General features: G+C 45.5%; 1 protein-coding gene across 1 annotated transcript in view; it reads left to right on the top strand.

Annotated features, from left to right (window-relative positions):
* Window positions 1–10805: 10805 nt before the first annotated feature.
* The window catches only part of DHDH (dihydrodiol dehydrogenase), a 34075-nt gene continuing 26000 nt past the window's right edge, over window positions 10806–18880 (top strand). The window contains exon 1 of the mRNA XM_069200839.1: window positions 10806–11152. Coding sequence (XP_069056940.1) covers window positions 11063–11152 — 90 coding nt within the window. The 5' untranslated portion in view covers window positions 10806–11062. The remainder of the gene's footprint in view (window positions 11153–18880) is intronic.

Raw genomic sequence — 18880 nt, 5'->3', positions numbered from 1 at the left:
ATCTGCTGGCAAGTGACACATCGATGGCAAACTGCTTCTGCAGCTTGACGAAATCTGGGGTTAAACCAATCAGTTTTGAACAATCTTATCATGGCATCTCTCCCTAGGTGAGCTTGCCCATGATAGAACCGCGCAAGCTGTGATAAGAGACTGTTTGGCAAAACAAATTTTCCCTCATTCGAAACCCATAACTCGTCTGGTCTCTTTATACACTGTGATTTAATCCAGGAATCTCTTTCATCCTCCCTGACGTTATTCTGCAATGCTTTTAGTTCATCTATTGTATCTACGACCTTTAAGGCAAATGCTTCAGCTGGTTCGAGTTCTGGTTCACTTATCGAATTCCATTCATCTCTTAGTAATATACAGTTCAAGGCACAAAATCTTGCGACTTGATCCGCATATGCATTTCCCAGAGAAACATAGTCCTGTCCTTTTGTATGAGCACTACACTTTACCACTGCAACTTCGGCTGGCATTTGAATGGCGTGTAACAATTCCCTTATCCTTTCCCCATTTTTCACTGGGGATCCTGAAGAAGTCAGGAAACCTCTCTGTGACCATAGTTGTCCAAAGTCGTGCACAATTCCAAACCCGTACTGACTATCAGTGTAAATGGTGACTTTCATCAATGCAGACAGTTGACATGCTCTTGTAAGGGCTACAAGTTCTGCTACTTGTGCAGAATAGACTCCTTGAAGCCACCCCGCTTCCAAGACACCTGTTACAGTACATACAGCATATCCTGCTTTCAAAATTCCCATCCCATCTCTTAGACATGAACCATCAACGAAAACAATTTGGTCATTTTCATCAAGCTTAGTATCCTTAATGTCAGGTCGAGGTTTTGTGCAAAATTCAGTCACCTGAAGGCAGTCATGCTCGACGTCTTCAGCGTTCTCAATTTCAGCATTCTCTCCAGGAAGCAAGGTTGCTGGATTCAACGTGGTGCACCTTTTCAGCTGCACATTCGGTGAGCCCAGAATTATCGTTTCATACCTTGTGAGTCTTGCTCCAGTCATGTGTTGAGTTCGGGAGCGGGTCAAAAGTATCTCAACTGAGTGAGGGACCATGACTGTTACTGGGTGTCCCATCACTATTCCTTCACTCTGAGTGAGGCTGATACCAACTGCTGCTACGGCGCGCAAGCACCCTGGGAGTGCTGCTGCAACCGGATCCAAAGTAGCTGAAAAATACGCTACTGGTCTGTTTATGCCACCATGGGCTTGAGTCAAGACGGACAAAGAACATGCATCACGTTCATGACAAAACAATGTGAAAGGCTTTGTGTAATCAGGCATACCTAAAGCTGGAGCCCTACACATGCATTCTTTCAATTCAATAAAAGCATCCATCTCATCTCCTTTCAGCTCAATTTGATCCAAGGCATCCTTCTGGGTCAGTTCCAGTAAAGGCTTTGCTAGGGTCGAGAAGTTGGGAATCCACTGGCGACAATAGCCCACCATTCCCAAAAACTTCCTCACCTCCCTCCTTGTCTTTGGTGGACTCATTTGAAGTACACTCGTTATTCTTTCCTTCATTATTTTCCGTGACCCTTTCTCTATCTGGTGACCCAAGTATTTCACTTTCTTCTGACAGAACTGCAATTTGGAAGGAGACACCTTGTGTCCATTCTTTCCCAAATGGTTCAACAGAGCAATGGTATCGGCTGTGCAGCCACTTTCTGTCTTTGATGCAACCAGCAAGTCATCAATGTACTGTACTAGGGTTGACTCGAATGGCAATTCTAATGCTTCCAAATCTTTCTTTAGAATCTTATTGAATATTGACGGTGACTCAGAAAACCCTTTAGGAATTCGACACCAACTGTACACTCTGTCTAAGAATTTGAAACAAAAGAGAAATTGGCTGTCCTCATGAAGAGGCACAGAAAAGAATGCTTGTGACAAGTCGATGACTGAGAACCATTCGGCATCGCAAGGGACTTGAAACATTATCACAGCTGGATTTGGTACGACAGGGCAACACTTGACTATGATGTCATTTATTTTCCTCAAGTCCTGCACAAGTCGGACCTTTCCACTTGGCTTTACAGGGAGTGCAGAATTATTAGGCAAATGAGTATTTTGACCACATCATCCTCTTTATGCATGTTGTCTTACTCCAAGCTGTACAGGCTCGAAAGCCTACTACCAATTAAGCATATTAGGTGATGTGCATCTCTGTAATGAGAAGGGGTGTGGTCTAATGACATCAACACCCTATATCAGGTGTGCATAATTATTAGGCAACTTCCTTTCCTTTGGCAAAATGGGTCAAAAGAAGGACTTGACAGGCTCAGAAAAGTCCAAAATAGTGAGATATCTTGCAGAGGGATGCAGCACTCTTAAAATTGCAAAGCTTCTGAAGCGTGATCATCGAACAATCAAGCGTTTCATTCAAAATAGTCAACAGGGTCGCAAGAAGCGTTTGGAAAAACCAAGGCGCAAAATAACTGCCCATGAACTGAGAAAAGTCAAGCGTGCAGCTGCCACGATGCCACTTGCCACCAGTTTGGCCATATTTCAGAGCTGCAACATCACTGGAGTGCCCAAAAGCACAAGGTGTGCAATACTCAGAGACATGGCCAAGGTAAGAAAGGCTGAAAGACGACCACCACTGAACAAGACACACAAGCTGAAACGTCAAGACTGGGCCAAGAAATATCTCAAGACTGATTTTTCTAAGGTTTTATGGACTGATGAAATGAGAGTGAGTCTTGATGGGCCAGATGGATGGGCCCGTGGCTGGATTGGTAAAGGGCAGAGAGCTCCAGTCCGACTCAGACGCCAGCAAGGTGGAGGTGGAGTACTGGTTTGGGCTGGTATCATCAAAGATGAGCTTGTGGGGCCTTTTCGGGTTGAGGATGGAGTCAAGCTCAACTCCCAGTCCTACTGCCAGTTCCTGGAAGACACCTTCTTCAAGCAGTGGTACAGAAAGAAGTCTGCATCCTTCAAGAAAAACATGATTTTCATGCAGGACAATGCTCCATCACACGCGTCCAAGTACTCCACAGCGTGGCTGGCAAGAAAGGGTATAAAAGAAGGAAATCTAATGACATGGCCTCCTTGTTCACCTGATCTGAACCCCATTGAGAACCTGTGGTCCATCATCAAATGTGAGATTTACAAGGAGGGAAAACAGTACACCTCTCTGAACAGTGTCTGGGAGGCTGTGGTTGCTGCTGCACGCAATGTTGATGGTGAACAGATCAAAACACTGACAGAATCCATGGATGGCAGGCTTTTGAGTGTCCTTGCAAAGAAAGGTGGCTATATTGGTCACTGATTTGTTTTTGTTTTGTTTTTGAATGTCAGAAATGTATATTTGTGAATGTTGAGATGTTATATTGGTTTCACTGGTAATAATAAATAATTGAAATGGGTATATATTTTTTTTTGTTAAGTTGCCTAATAATGATGCACAGTAATAGTCACCTGCACACACAGATATCCCCCTAACATAGCTAAAACTAAAAACAAACTAAAAACTACTTCCAAAAATATTCAGCTTTGATATTGATGAGTTTTTTGGGTTCATTGAGAACATGGTTGTTGTTCAATAATAAAATTAATCCTCAAAAATAGAACTTGCCTAATAATTCTGCACTCCCTGTATTAGTCCCATTATTGGTGAATTACATGGACTGCTTAACACTTCTTTCAGTACCCCCTGTTTTACAAATTCGTCAATAAGTTGAGCAACTTTCATGAGGGTGTCTTGTGCCATGTGGTATTGTGGGGTCTGGGGAAAGATTGCATTGGGCTTTACAGTCACTTTCACTGGTTCCACTCCTTTCATCAATCCCACCTCTTTCCCTGTCATGTCCCACACTTCCTTTCCGACTGTTTCCCGTAATTCGGCTGGAATATCTTCTTCAGTTATCATCGGGAAAAGACAAATCAGAGGATACTCTTCATCGACAGTTTCCATCTCATCCCCCTCTACACTGTCCTCTTCTTCCCCATCACTGCTCGTCTGGATTGTTATTCCTTCGTTCGAACACATGATCGAACAACCCAATTTGCACAATAGGTCTCTCCCTAACAGTGCTATCGGGCTTGAGTCACATACCACAAACTGATGCACCCCTTGATAGTTACCGATGCTGACTGGTACCGGATCTGTTATTGGGTTCGTCAGGTGCCTGTTTGTTACTCCCACCACTTGAACTGTCCTCCCTGAGAGTGGCAAATTTGGTACTTCACTGCTCTTAACAGTTGAACGTGTGGCTCCTGTGTCAACCAAGAATGAAACACGATGACCCATTACTCTTCCCTCTACGTACAGACCCTTTTGATCAACTTCCAAGGATGCTGCAAGCACACAATCTCCTTCTTCTTCTGAGCTTTCACTCTCCCATACATTGTTTATTCCACTCTCACTGTGTAATGGGAACTGTTGTACGGTGCCATTTGTACTCATTACCTGACCCGAGACCTGTGGAGGAACCATCACTTGCTGCTGACTCATTGGTGCCAAAGGTATTTGCATTTGCTGATTAGGTACCATTGGTAACTGCTGTTGCATTGGCTGCATTTGCGTCATCTGCATACGAGGCATCTGCATTTGCTGCGGCTGCATGGGCTGTAATCCCTGCAACTGATTTACGGTCTGAAAATTTGGGTTTGGACCTCTCATTTTCGGTCCCCTCATTGTCTGAAATGCATTGACATCATTGTTTTGCTGACCAACACCTGCACCTGCACCTTCCTGCACCACCATCGGGCACTCGCGTTTCCAATGACCGACAATTCCGCACACGTGACACGGCATCACCTTCTTCATTGCCTGCACACCAGTCACAACAGTATTCAAATCCGGACCATTATTCGCAAAACCTCCTCTGCCTCTGCCTCTGGCCTGTGGCTGAAACGCCATGTTTCCCTGCAACTGCGGCTGCGGTTGCGGTACCTGCTGTTGGAACCCTTGCATCCCTTGCAAACCTTGTAAACCTGTCTGAGCTGCTTTAAGTTGCATCATCATCACCTTCTCTTTCAACCTTTTCTGTTTCACTTCAATTTCGTCGCTACAGTATTTCGCATAATTCAATACTTCATCAATAGGTTTCGACTGCCAACAAATCAAATGCGACTTTATCATCTGACTTATCTCTGGTCTCAGCCCTTCCACAAATCTAAACACAAAATGAAGCATGTCCTTCGCCTCTATTGTTTCCGTGCCGCTGTAGTTCTTGAACGCCTTCAACAACCTCTCATAGTAGCTATGAATCGACTCTTTAGCCTCTTGGGCAGTTCGATCAATCTTCTGCCAATCCACATTTTTCGCGGCCACTTTCGTCTTCAAATGCTCAATCACCTTATAGTACAGGCTCATCACCATAGGCGACGGTGCACCCGTCTCCCTGTCTCTCTCGGGTTCACTCGTCGGCCAACCTACAGCTCTTTTGCAATCCTCCCACAAATCTGCCGGAACCACAATCTCAAAGAGAGTGTTTAGATCTTCCCAAAGACATTTTGCAAGCTTCACAAACCTATCAGTCTGTTGATACCATTCAATCGGTTTCTCTCTCAGTTTGGGAAAATCATCCGTAAAAGACTGAATGTCACTTCTGTGCCATGGTACATGTATTAATTTTCCCCCTGCTGTCTCCCTCATTGGTAACATTGTTACTGCCTCGCTACTCTGTGGTCTTTTCGCATTGTGCTCTGTAGCACTGTCCCTCCTCTTTTCCTTTCTCTTTACCCACCTGCTTTCCCACTTGTCTAAACACCTCCACACTTGTGCGCTCTGCAACAATTCTCTAAGGTGCGCCTTGATGCCTGCTGACCTCATGTGTTCAAAATCTGTGGTCCCAAAATCCAATCTATAGCTCCTGCTCAAGTGTTTTGTCTTGTCTATATCCACCCCGTTTTTGTCAGCTATTTCTTGCAAGCTTTTATGTACCTTATACACTTCTTTCGTAATCCTTGGGCATAGGTATCTCAGCTCTTCTTCCGAGTAGGACTCTAACCTATTCACGCCCATAGTCCCTTCCACCAATTCTTGTGCTTCCATGTTCAACCTCATCCTATTCATATAATCTTCTCCCTTCCCACTGTCTGAGCTTTGTGTGGAATTCAAACTGTTGAAACACTGTGTCAGCTGTTGCGCATTCAACCCCATCAGTGTAGCGTTCACACTGACTGCCATTGATGGTTGCGGCAACTTTTCAGTGTTCGATGACAGAGGTATTATCAGTGGGGGACTCGACCTCACCAGTGTCGACTGAGCACATATGGGACTAAACTCCATCAAGGACCCAGATCCATTTGGCTGAGCCGCTATAGGAGTTATCCCTGGAGTGTTTTCTATGCACCTTCTTTCGGTCCCATTCTGCAGCATTGATCCCTGACCACTCATACCCAAATTAGACTGACTGTACAGAGGTACCGGCGGACCTACAGTAATGGGTAGTGATATCGCATCTGGGTTCTGTCCATTTCCCACGTTCTGAGGCACGTTCATTCCCACACTATGGGTCATCATTGCCGGCATGCCCATCTGACTCCCCGTCATCTGAGCATGTGCGTTTCCCCCCTGCATCTGCTTTTGAGGCATCAAAAACTGGGTTGATTCAGCTTGTGCCAATGTTGGGTTGTGACCATTCTGTATTCCCATTACAGTCGGGTCTAGAACCATTCCCGTACTGTTGTCACTGCTGTAATATCTTGGGACCTGCGGCTGATAATTTTCTGCTGGTTTCAACATAGGCACATCTGGATATATTCTCCTAACCTGCGGTATCTGCGGGGTGAACAGTAAACTCGGGTCCTTAGACCCCGATGATGCTCCTGAACTCTGAGTTTCACTGTTCTGTACCGGTGCCGGAGGGGCAGAACTGGTACTTGGACCTTGTCCACTCTCTGCATAAGGTGGTGGACGGTCGTTCAGCAATTGCATTATTAGCTCCTCATCCTCTAACTCCTCTTCTTTTCTCAATTTTTCCTCGTCCTCTCTATCCTTGGAACACCTCCTGTTTGTCTTACAGGTAGCTTTCTTACCTGTCTCCTCTTCTCCCTTAGTAATTGCGGGGAACAATTTTATCCCCTGCAATACATCTGACCTCCACACCTTCTGTGCATTATCCCACCTAGCGTCCGCTAGTGTCTTTTCTACCTTCCTTATCCTTGTTTCAAACTTATTTTTCTGTTGCTGTCTAGCCATTAATTCCCAAATCGCTAGAGCCTCAAACTGGGCTGGCCTTGGAGGCACCTTCATGTCGTACATCGTGAACCTCAAATTCTCCAGAATCCTTATATTGAATGTCCCGTGGATCGGGAATGCTACGCTCCCATGTTTCTCTGTCAACTTGTGCCATTGCTTTAACCAAAGGCACGGAGCTACCCCCCTTTCCTCCATTACAATGTAAGCTGGTGTGCCTTCGGGTGGCGTCTCTTCTCCTACGCTCGCTTTAATGTAAGACTCCCCCTTCATCGCACTCCTTAATGCTTAAAAAAAATTCATTTTCTCGTCTTTTATTTCACAAAGTTTGTAATCAATAGGTGACTTTAATTCCCGGAATACTCTTCGCTTGCCTTTCCCCTTCCAATCGAGCCCCACGGACTGCGTCCAATCCGTGCGCGACCCTTGCCTGCAACCAACCTATCCCAGCGCGGCTCCTAGTGACGTCACACTCACACACACTGCGGCTGACAAAGCCTCGCGGCTAGTCCTCCTTCACTCAGCTCCTCTCGTAACAACTTCTTGCATGTATCGCGAGCTACAAAAACTAAAACAGATCTGTCGGTTTACTACAGGAAGGGTAACACAGTCGCTTCAGGACCTTAGGGACTTTTCACTAGCCTCGGCAGTTATTCCGTCTTTCTCGGTCCCCACGTTCGCAAGCAAATCTGACCCGCAGACCTACTCTCAACTTGTCAATGATCTATTCTAGTGCACTTAGAATCTTGTCAAAGCCCGAAGTCGAAGTTTCTTTCACTCCCTTACACACGTAACGACTCGTTGACCACGCCCGATCAACCTACTAAACCGCCCAGACCACAACATAAAACAACATACTCCGGAGTCTCTTGACCTCGCAGGGCCCGTCTCAACAACAACAACCACGTGGACCTTTTTATGCACAAAGCGCCACACGCACATGAAGTTCGACGACTTCCCTACTCTCACACTCGGAGTCGCACCTCCGCTATTTCTATGAAGTTCGACGACTTCTCTACTTCTACACTCGGAGTCGCACCTCCGATATCCTCTAAAAAAATAATAAAATCCTCGCAACCTTCTCACACAATCTGCGGCAATAAGCTGTGCAAGCGCAAAACCCTAACTTCTCTCATACCATCACTAGTACCGCCAACGCCGATTCCACACCTCCGTTCTCTCCATTCGCAAGCTCCGAGATCCCGGGAAAGTCGCGGTGGACCTAGCCCATCATCATTTTCCCAATCAGTTTTATCCAAGAAAAATCGAATTCAACTTCTCGAGTGGGGTCTCAAAGGGCGTAACCGTTAATTCAACACCATGTACTTTAAGAGTACAGGGTCCCAAAAGACGAAACCGTCCTCTGCTACCATCTACTGATAGAGCGGTCCGTACTAATAATTTGCCTGTATTCGGACGCTCTTTAGGCCGATGAATCTTTTGGCTAAGTGGGACTCTCCGCACTCTTAATCGGTCACTTTAATCAAATCAATAATCAATAACGAACATAAGCAATACCTTGATCAACATAACACTTAACAATTAATCCAGAATACATTTCGGCGAACCCTGACCTTTCAGTCAGGAATAACCACACCAGTTTATTCAAAGTTAGTGAATTTATTTCCCTATATTAATAAAGCTAGCACAATATAAATGTGTCTCAACACCAAATGATAAACATAAATGAACATTAATAGCTGTCCATAGCGGCGAAACAAGTGCAATCTATGCAGCATTTGAATAACAAGGCATTCGATAATAGCAATGCAAATCACTAATACGATAATCTGTAATGAACTAATTGCATACATTTAGTCAGCATAACAAGGTCTCAAATTGCATCGTGCAACAAAAGAATCCTCATCTAACCTCAAATTTGCATCGGCATGTGGGACTTCATGCAAAACAATTTAGCAACATTAATTTAGAAAACTCCTAGCTAGGGCTCTTATCAAAAATCAGCAGTTGGTTACCTAAAAGAAACACAATGCAATTGTACAATTTCCTTTCATATTTACCAATTACGATCAGCATACAAGGAAGTCTTCGTCTCACAGGTACCGTTTCTCGATCAGCATGGGACGGGGCAAAGGGGCAGGGGTGGACGGGGCAATTGCCTCACGGCGGCAAAGTAAAACTACTACTTCATGCAAGGGATCAAAGTTAAAGTCTCTAGGGCAAGAATCATTTAAATCTCTTTCTCTCGATTAGAGAAAGCTTCAAAGTCTCTTTCAAAATGGCGTCGCAGCAAAGTGGGCCATAATAGCTACGGAATGACGCGATGTCTGGCAATAGCTGGTAATGGCTACTTTCTTCTCGTGCACCTGGTTTAAATAGACAACAGTTCAAATCCAGTAGGGTCTTCCGTTGGAGGGTTCATAGGTTAGCTTCAAATTGTCCAATCAAAAACAACAGTTCTCAAGCTTTTACTTAAGCATACATTATCCTTGGAGATGGGTACGCAAGTTGCAACATTTTATACCAATTAGCTCACTTTCAGAGACTCCATTGTCCGCACCTGCAGATCGACCTTGGAGTAAAGAGAAAAATATGCCAGGCTGGCACGAAACCTTAAGATAAGCATGTGAACAATCTCAGTGGAAAAGTACAGCTTCAAGCAAAAATACACGTTTAATAGCACATTGGAAAAAAAATACGAGCATCTAAACCGTGAGACCAGGCAACTAGGCCAAAGCCTCCGCTAAAGTTATGCTAAGCTAAAACATTTCAAACAAGCAAATCGTAGCACACGTTTATGATTATGTCGGATTAGTGCAATTCTAATACATCACGTTATATAAAGCACGCTTATAAATGTTGGCAAACTACTCTAAGGGCACATTTTGTCCCCGTACAATCTTTATTAATGTGGTTAAAGTCACACATGATTATTGCAGTACTACGTTTAAGCGTAAATAAATCAAAACCTTCATTTTCTGCTTCATCACACGCATATGTCATGCCTTTTCCGGTGGCTAGCCCTCCTCGAGCGCAGCGACCAAGTACAGAAAACATGCGAGGCTCGCTGTTTTCCATAGGGCTCGTGGACTTCTTTTTCTCTAATTTACGAGCGCGATCTCGCTTGGCAGAAGTCGAGCGCTTTACATACTTGATTTCACTTTTTCAGGTTATGTACATTAAATGCACTTTTGCCCGATAGGTGAAAAGTCGGGTTAGGAGTTTACAACGCGACCAGCTCTAACATGAGCAAACGCGAGACCCGTTGCATTGTAAAAGCTTGTTTATTTTGAGAGGGAGTGTACCGGCACATCTAAAAAAAAAACTAATACTTTTAATTGTAGAGTACCGGCACTTCTCGGAAACAAGCATGTACTCTGGCACAGAGTACCTGCACTTTAATTTTTTCCATTTCAAGCACTGATTGTCACTACTGTTCAACTGTGTCATTTCATCCATCACATTTAGGGCTTAAAGCCTGCCAGTTTGCGCACTTTGCATACACCGTATATTAAACTGTACTGTCTGGAAACTGTAATAACAACTGCTTTAATATTGCCTGTGTTACATACATCTACGTTGGGAACGATCGTTTGCCAGGCAGCTAAGCGCCTAGCGTCCCTTCGTAGGCTCCCTTTCTGTGCCTGACAAGACCTGCAGGACTGAACGTGCTGTGCGCCCCCTGGTGGCAGCCAGGGGTGGCGCTATTGCTCTGCCCACAGATTGGCGCCTGCCCTCTGGTGAGACGTTTACTGGGACTTTAACCAGCAGCAGGGACCTTTGCCCTCAGAATCCACCCCAGCGGTGTATAAAAGGAGCCGGGATACCGTCTGGACGCCAGGTGCCCCTGCCGCAGCCTTCACGCTACCCGGCTATCTTCAGGCCCCTGCCGAGCTCCTTCCTCGCCCTCTTCGCCGCCTGCCCTCCGCTCCCGGCCATGGCTACCAGGTGGGGCATCTGCTCCGCAGGGAAGATCTGCCACGACTTCCTGGTGGCTCTGGAGACGCTGCCAGCCCAGGACCACCAGGTGCGTAGGGGTACGCGTCGGGGCACAGTCAGTAGCACGAGGGGGGCTCCCAGCAGGGGCTGGCGAGAGGATGCGAGGGCCAAAGCGTGGGGTGCCACGAGGCGTCGAGAGGACGGCGGAGGGTTTGGGAATTGGTGGAATAAGAAGGAGCGCGCGCCAGGAAGAGAAAGTTCGTGGCATCTGAAAAACCTTCTCTGAACTAGGAGGGCATTAACTTCCTGCCCAGTGCTTCAAATGGGAACACTGCAGTGCAGGAACTCATTTTTTAGAATACCTGCTTCCTTCTGATAAGTGCCGTTACTCTCCCACTAAATGTATGGCTACGGGGATGAGAGGAGCGGACACTCTCCCTTTCGGATTATAGAAGTGCAAGTGCTACTCAGTACCGGGCAGTGCCTGTCCATTAATAAAAAGCACCGTGCCTGCCCGACCAAGATTTTGATTCGTGGCGGAGGTGCACTGGCTGGCTACCCCTAAGCAGTGCTTGAAATGGAAAAATAGAAGTGCAGGTACTCTGAACGTGAGTACCTGCTTGTTTCTGGGAAGTGCCGGTACTCTCCAATGAAAAGCATTAACTGTTTCTTGAGAAGTGCAGGTAGTCTCTCTCTCAAAATAAACAAGTGCTGGTACTCCGTACTGGACATTACCTGCCCATTTAAAGCATTGCCCCTAAGATGTCAGATTGTCCCTGTAGATAAACAAGCATTGGCATAGCCAGTTGGTCCCATCTTTGGGACCTTATAAGTATTTAGCCACGCAGCACATTACTATTGAGTGCTACATCTACTGGTATTTCACCTGCCACTGGTGAACGGCCACACACCCAAGGTTGGGCTCCTGTGCTTTTTAATGGACACTGGAAATGTCATTTATGCCCAGATAGGGAAAGTCTGCAGCCTAAACAAATTTAAACGATGAATACAAATAATGTTATTAATATAATGCTTCCAATAACTGCACCAATCGGTGATGCAATGAAAACAAACCTATATTGATTAATGGCAGGAGTGACATGATGCATGTTACTTGATTATTTTTGCAGTGTCTTTCGGGAAATGTGCAAGTAAATACTGGATGAATTTGTCTTATTCTTTGTGGTATCAACACACTTACTGTAATTTTGCGTTGTGTTTAATAGTTGTTATTAACCAGGTTTTACCATGTGCAGTGCCTAGACGGAGCCTAAAGGCGCTCTTTTCAACTAAAGTGTGCCATGGAAGAGTATTTAATAAATTAATCAGACTACCCAGTGCATTACAAAACCTAAAATAATTAAATGAAACTGTAGCAAGCTTGTGGCGCACTCGAAAACAGCATCTGAGATTTGATCTCGGTCTTTGAAAAGCAACCTGAATAGCTTTGGACTCGAGCCGAGCCAATGGTCTGGCTCGGTTCTTTGGGTCCATGCACGAGCCAAACCCTGAAAATATTTGCTATGTAAATTATACAACAAACGTTTTTTTAACCATTTTTATTGAGTATTCAAATGTTGCGACACTTTACAGAAAGCATATCAACGTCATTACATACAGATCCATATATAAATCCCACCATATTTTGTACAGCACACACAGCAAAAATTGTAGACATAAACAGTTCATATGTCTAATATTCATATATTTCAATACAAAAGGGGGGGAAAAGGGAGGATTGGACGGTCCAGTGTACGTTCTCCCAATAATATGCAAATATAAAGTGGTACACTGTTCCGAAATGAGTTTAAGAAGAGAGAGAGAAAAAAGAAAAGGAGTCCTGAAATTCAGGAGCAATGGTCCTCACACACCTTAGTTGGTGTCATGCTTCATCATCGGACAGCTCCTCGTCAGACCGGCGCTGCAATGTCTGACGGGCACCCCCCGAAGGGGGGCTCTTTGCCGGAGATCTTTTGTATACTCGATGATGCCGCGGAACCTAATATGGATCCGAGAGAGGAGAGATCTCCGGCAAAGAGCCCCCCTTCGGGGGGTGCCCGTCCGACATTTCAGCGCCGGTCTGACGAGGAGCTGTCCGATGATGAAGCATGACACCAACTAAGGTGTGTGAGGACCATTGCTCCTGAATTTCAGGACTCCTTTTCTTTTTTCTCTCTCTCTTCTTAAACTCATTTCGGAACAGTGTACCACTTTATATTTGCATAATATTCATATATAACATAACAGAGAAAGAGAACCAACCATGTGATGCGTCTAAAGGTGCAAATGTGTTCTGCCCAGGTCCGTAACACGGGCTGAAGCTAAGGATATTCTGCTATTCTGGCACGGCTTGTTATAATGAGGTGATGGGAGTGAAGTGGGCGAGGCCGAGTAAACTTGACTTAGAATACGATAGTCTCTTCAAACTTTAAAAAAAAGTGTATTTCTTTAACGTGGAAGCTTTGACACTAATAGGCACATTATAGTACTGCTTTGGGAAGTATTTATATTATTTAAAGTGTTATTTTTGTACAACTGGTAGTCTGCACTCACATATCTGGAAGTGCTGTCATGCGCGATAATGAAGAAAAAAGGAGTTCTAGTGAAATAAATAATTTTCCTGTAGAGTAGGGTGACGTAGTGTGAATTGGCATAGAGTGGAGTGGTGCACGGTAGAGTGGAGAGGTGCAGGGTGGAGTGCAGTGGCACGAGTGGAGTGATGCAGAGTGAAGTGGTGTAGAGTGCATTGCATAGAGTGGTACAGTGGCACAGAGTGCGGAAGAGTGGTGTAGAGGCAGAGTGCAGTGGAGTGGCATAGAGTGCAGTGATGTAGAGGGAGTTATGCGGAGTAGAGTGGAGGGGTGCACAGTAGAGTGGAGAGGAGCAGGGTGGAGTGCAGTGGCACGAGTGGAGTGATGCAGAGTGAAGTGGTGTAGAGTGCATTGGATAGAGTGGTAAAGTGGCACAGAGTGCAGAAGAGTGGTGTAGAGGCAGAGTGCAGTGGAGTGGCATAGAGTGCAGTGATGTAGAGGGAGTTATGCAGAGTAGAGTTGCATAGAGTGGAGTGGTGCACGGTAGATTGGAGAGGTGCACGGTAGAGTGGAGAGGTGCTGGGTAGAATGCAGTGGCACGAGTGGAGTGATGCAGAGTGAAGTGGTGGAGTGCATTGCATAGAGTGGTACAGTGGCGCAGAAGAGTGGTGTAGAGTGTAGTGGCAGAGTGCAGTGCAGTGGCATAGAGTGCAGTGATGTAGAGGGAGTTGTGCAGAGTAGAGTGGCATAGAGTGAAAAGTTGTAGAGTGTTGCAGAGTAGAATGGTGCAGAGTAGAGAGGTGCAGAGAGCAGGGAGGCGAAAGTAAAGTGGTGCAGAGTAGAATAGAGTGGCTTAGTGTGTACTGACATAGAGTGCAATGGTGTAGAGTGATACAGCGTGCAGTGGCATCGAGTAGAATGTTGTAGAGTATAGTGGTGTAAAGTGCAGTGGTGCAAAGTAATTAGCAGAGGTATCATGGTGTAGGGTGCATTGGTTTTGTGTGAACTGGCATAGAGCGGAGTGGTTTAGAGTAGAGGGGGTAGCATAAAGTGCAGTGGCGTAGAGTGGTGCAATGTAGAGTGGAGTGGCGTAGAGTAGATTGTTGTAGAGTGGGGTGGTGCAGGGTAGAGTGCAGTGGCATACAGTAGTGGCAGAGAACCTAATGGCATAGAGTAGAGTGGCATAAAGTAGGAGATGCAACGTTAATTGCAGTGGGTAAGTGGAGTGGTACAGACTGGCATAGAGTGCAGTGGTGCATCGTAGAGTGGGTTAGAGTGCATTGGCGTAGAGTGGTCCAGAGTAAAGAGGCGCGGAGTAAAGTGGCGTAGAATGCAGTGTCAGCGCGCAGTGGTGAACAGTAGATTAGAGTGGCGTAGCGTGCAGAAGAGTGGCATAGAGTGGTCAGAGTAGAGTGGAGTGGCATAGTTCTGAAACCTTTGCCTGTCTAAGCCAAGAGGTCAATGTAGGGCGTTGCTCTAATTTAAGCATGCAATTAAAACTGCAAGCATGAGAGTCTGGGTGCAAATATGGCAGGACTCCTCAGTGGGGTCGTTTGTGGTAGAAAACACTCATGGCAACAAAGTTGTGCGGGTAGAGGAGCCCAGGTTGACTGTAAATGCTGCACTAAGATTTCACAGCTTCTATGGGAGGCCAACGGTGAAGACCAGCCTAAATAATGAAAATACATGGCAGTGTTGTCTGCAAAACCCAGGTGTAGATTCTAAGAGAAAAGTTTTATTCTTAAGAGACCGTAGAGCCCTGTGATAAATTTTTTATAGTGACCCAATTGTACTAAATAAGAGTGCAGTGAACATGGTTCTTGGATCCATTTGCGAGATTTCTGATGTAGATGCCCGCAGAAGTGGGATTTTTGAAGATGACGTTTCTTGGAAAGTTCTGCAAAGGTCTTAATTGATCCGTCTGTCTGTTTACCTTGGCAATCTCCTTAAGTTTCCAGTCTGTCCATACAAACGGTACTGCACAATTATGATGGCTCCGTTATATGAAAATGGGCTTTGGGGTGCAGAAGATCATCATCCTTAACGAGATCGTGTGTTGACATCCAGACACCATCCATTTCGGACAGCTTCGGATTATGAGAGTCCGAGGAAGCTTTGAGTCTTGCGTATATCACTGGGGCCTTTGCACCCCTTTATAAAGTTGTCACTCAGTTTTAACCCACATAGGTATTTCTTTGTGCAGGTTTAGGTTACTGTGCCCTGCAGTAGGACTGTAGGTGAGGAAGGCAAAGCCTTTCTGAGGTTATGGCTGCATACAGTTTGATGGAAGCTAGTCTTGGTTGTGTAGAACTCCATCTGTACCTACCAGTGGCAGCATCAGTGTTTCATAATATTCCAGCCGGTATCTTGAATGGGAGCATACCAAATATGTAGTTACATCTGGGGGAGGTGACCATCTTGACAGTCTAGACCCAGCCCTACAGTGATAGCTGGAGTGCTCAGACCTGATACCTTTGTTGACAATCTGATGGTAATAGCTAGGGGATCCAAGGCTAGGAGAAAAGCAGGGGTGACACAGACAGCCCTGCTCATTCCCTGTTTAATTTTGATTAAGTCTGAGAGGAAGCCGTTGCAACTAATCTACGCCGACGGTGCGTTATAAAGCCACTGTACCATCTTCCAGATGTTCTGACCAATGCTAAAGCATTTCAGAGTAGAGAAAAGGTATGACCACTCAATATGGTCAAATGCTTTCTCAGCATCTAATGAGGAGCAGTTTATCATCCACATCAGATCCGGTCTGCCAGAGCAAGTGACGGGTCTTCCACTGGTTGTCAGAGGAGTGGTGTGACACAAAGCCAACCTGGTTATTGTGTTCTAGAAAATGGATCACCTTACCCAGCCTGGATGCTAGGAGTTTCATTAGGATCTTCATATTGCAGTTCAAAAGTGAAATGGGACAATAAATGGCGCAGGCTAGAACACCTTTGTCCGGTTTAGAGGTAAATAAAATGTGTGCTGTGTTAAATTCTGCACACAGAGATCCAGAGGTTTTTGGCCTCTCCATACATTTCTGAGGATCGGTACTACTTTTGTCGGTGTGATTTTGTAAAATTCCAGTGGGAAGCCATCCTCTCCTTTTCCCGTCATCATCAATTTTATTTGCTCTGTTGTCTCTTGTTGCAGCCTGGAATCGCTCAGGTCGCGTAGGTAGGCAGACCTGTGACATGAATATGCTTTCCTCTCTTGCTCTTCCTGTATCCTCTGGGTATTCTGATGTGTAGGCTGCTGCAAAGGGAGATGAGAACTCAAGAACTCTATGAGGGCTGGGATGCAATCGTGCCTCAGCTATCATGAAGACCTGATATGGCAGACCTGCTCTCCCTCCCTTTTACTTGCAAAGCTAGCAGTCTGGCTGCTTTCTTGCCCTGTTAATATAGCCTTATAACCCGCCGTAGCGGGCTCTACCGGCCATTAAAGGCCCGCTCCTGCGTTAAAACAAGGGAGAGGGCCTTTAATGGCCGGTAGAGCCCGCTAAGGTGGGTTCTAAGGCTATTAGAACATTCTGCCACTCGAGGGCAGAATGTTCTATTAAATAAAACAAATTCCTCACGAAGCCCGATGGGATTAAAATCCCCTCGGGCTCTGTGAGGCTTTGTTCACAGCTGTTGCTGTGAACAAAGAGAATATTGGATTGTTGGCGCTCCGGGCTTTTACCGGCCAGTAAAAGCCCGCAGCACTCCATTGTTTTTAATGGAGCTACCAACATTCCAATGTTCTAATGATTCTTCTATTTGATCCGCATCAGCACCTTTTTGGTTGGATGTGTTGAGTTCAAACTTTTTTTGCCATCAAGGAGCGTTCCGGTTAAGGGCTTTCACTACATTCATCCTGCAAGAGCTTTATTTCCATTTCCAGGTTCAGTTTTTTACCTTCAGTTGTTTTATGCGCTATGTGTCGTTCTCGCATTAACATCTCTTGTAGGTCGGATTTCCCTGCAAGGCCACAGCAGCTGTTTCGAGTTGGTAATAGGTCATTTGAGTACTAAATATTTGTTGAATAGGGTCATTCGTTCCGTCTTTTCTTCTGGAGATTTAAGCCACGCAAGATCCAAAAGCCATGTGCATGTTTTTAGGATGCATGAATCGTAAATGGAAGGTGAGTAGCTCGGGAATTACCTCCACCATAACCTCACAGGTACGAGTTTTGGAGGAGCTGCCACATTTATCAGAAAAATTCGAATCTGGACTCGGAGCCGTGGGGCTGGTAGCAGGTAAGTGTATTCCTTCCCCCATAGGGAGCATCAGATGCCAGAGATAGTGTGGAAAGTAGTCGATCATAATATCACTGAGGCTAACCCTGTCATTGTTACGTCTCGGATCAGGGCTGCCAGTTTACTCCAATATTGGTTCTAAGACAATGTTCCAGTCGCCAAAACTATTATTTTGGTGGAGCCAATCTCCATCAGCAGATGGCTCAGTTTAATAGGCCACATATTCACTTTTGGAGCATAGGTAGATCTGATGGCCAGGGTCTGATGCAAGATCTTAAAGCCTGCAAAGATACAGAGTCCATTGTTATGTGTCCATGTTTGTTGTTTCTGCACTGGGAGCCTCTTGTGCAGGTATATGGCCACTCCGGGTTTCCTAGTCGGAGCTGATGAGCCTAAAGACCTATTGGGTGTGTTGTCTGAGCCTGAGGAGCAGACGACCTTATCTACCCAGTCACGTTTAAATTTAGCAGATTCTAGCGCAGTGGTTCCCAACCTTCTGACTTCTGTTGATCCCCACTTTATCATTACTGGAACTTGGGAACCCCCACTGAATCATCATTGGAATCTAGTGACCCCTCCCACTGAACCATTATTGAAAGCTGGGGAACTGATCTGTTAATATTGTGTAGTTTTCTAAGCAGTCGCGGACCCCCTGAGGAAGCTTAGTGGACCCCTAGGGGTCCCCGGACCACAGGTTGGGAACCACTGTTCTACAGAGTTAAGATGGTTTTCTTGCACAAGTACAATATGAGGTTTTTAGATCCTGTGAAGGTTAGAGTCTTTTTATGTTCAGTACATGGGTCATGGTGTTGACATTGAGTGACCATGTATTTAGAGCTGCGTTATGTCTCTGCTCTATCGGAGTCAAGGAAGAATTGGGATAGGCGTGTGGCTGCTGCAGGTATCATTATCAGTGAGATCTAGTGGAAGAATAAGGGCAGTGGTGTGTAGGAGGGTTTGTCTGTAGTAAAGCAAGGTTATCAGTTCTGCAACCTGAGGTCCTCTGTTGAGGCCTAAAAACATCCCTTGGGTCAGGTATTAGAGAGTACAG

This window comes from Pleurodeles waltl, chromosome 7 (assembly GCF_031143425.1).
Source record: "Pleurodeles waltl isolate 20211129_DDA chromosome 7, aPleWal1.hap1.20221129, whole genome shotgun sequence".
Taxonomy (NCBI): Eukaryota; Metazoa; Chordata; class Amphibia; order Caudata; family Salamandridae; genus Pleurodeles; species Pleurodeles waltl.
The sequence above is the reverse complement of the archived record's forward strand: the minus strand, read 5'-3'. Positions and strand labels throughout refer to the sequence as shown.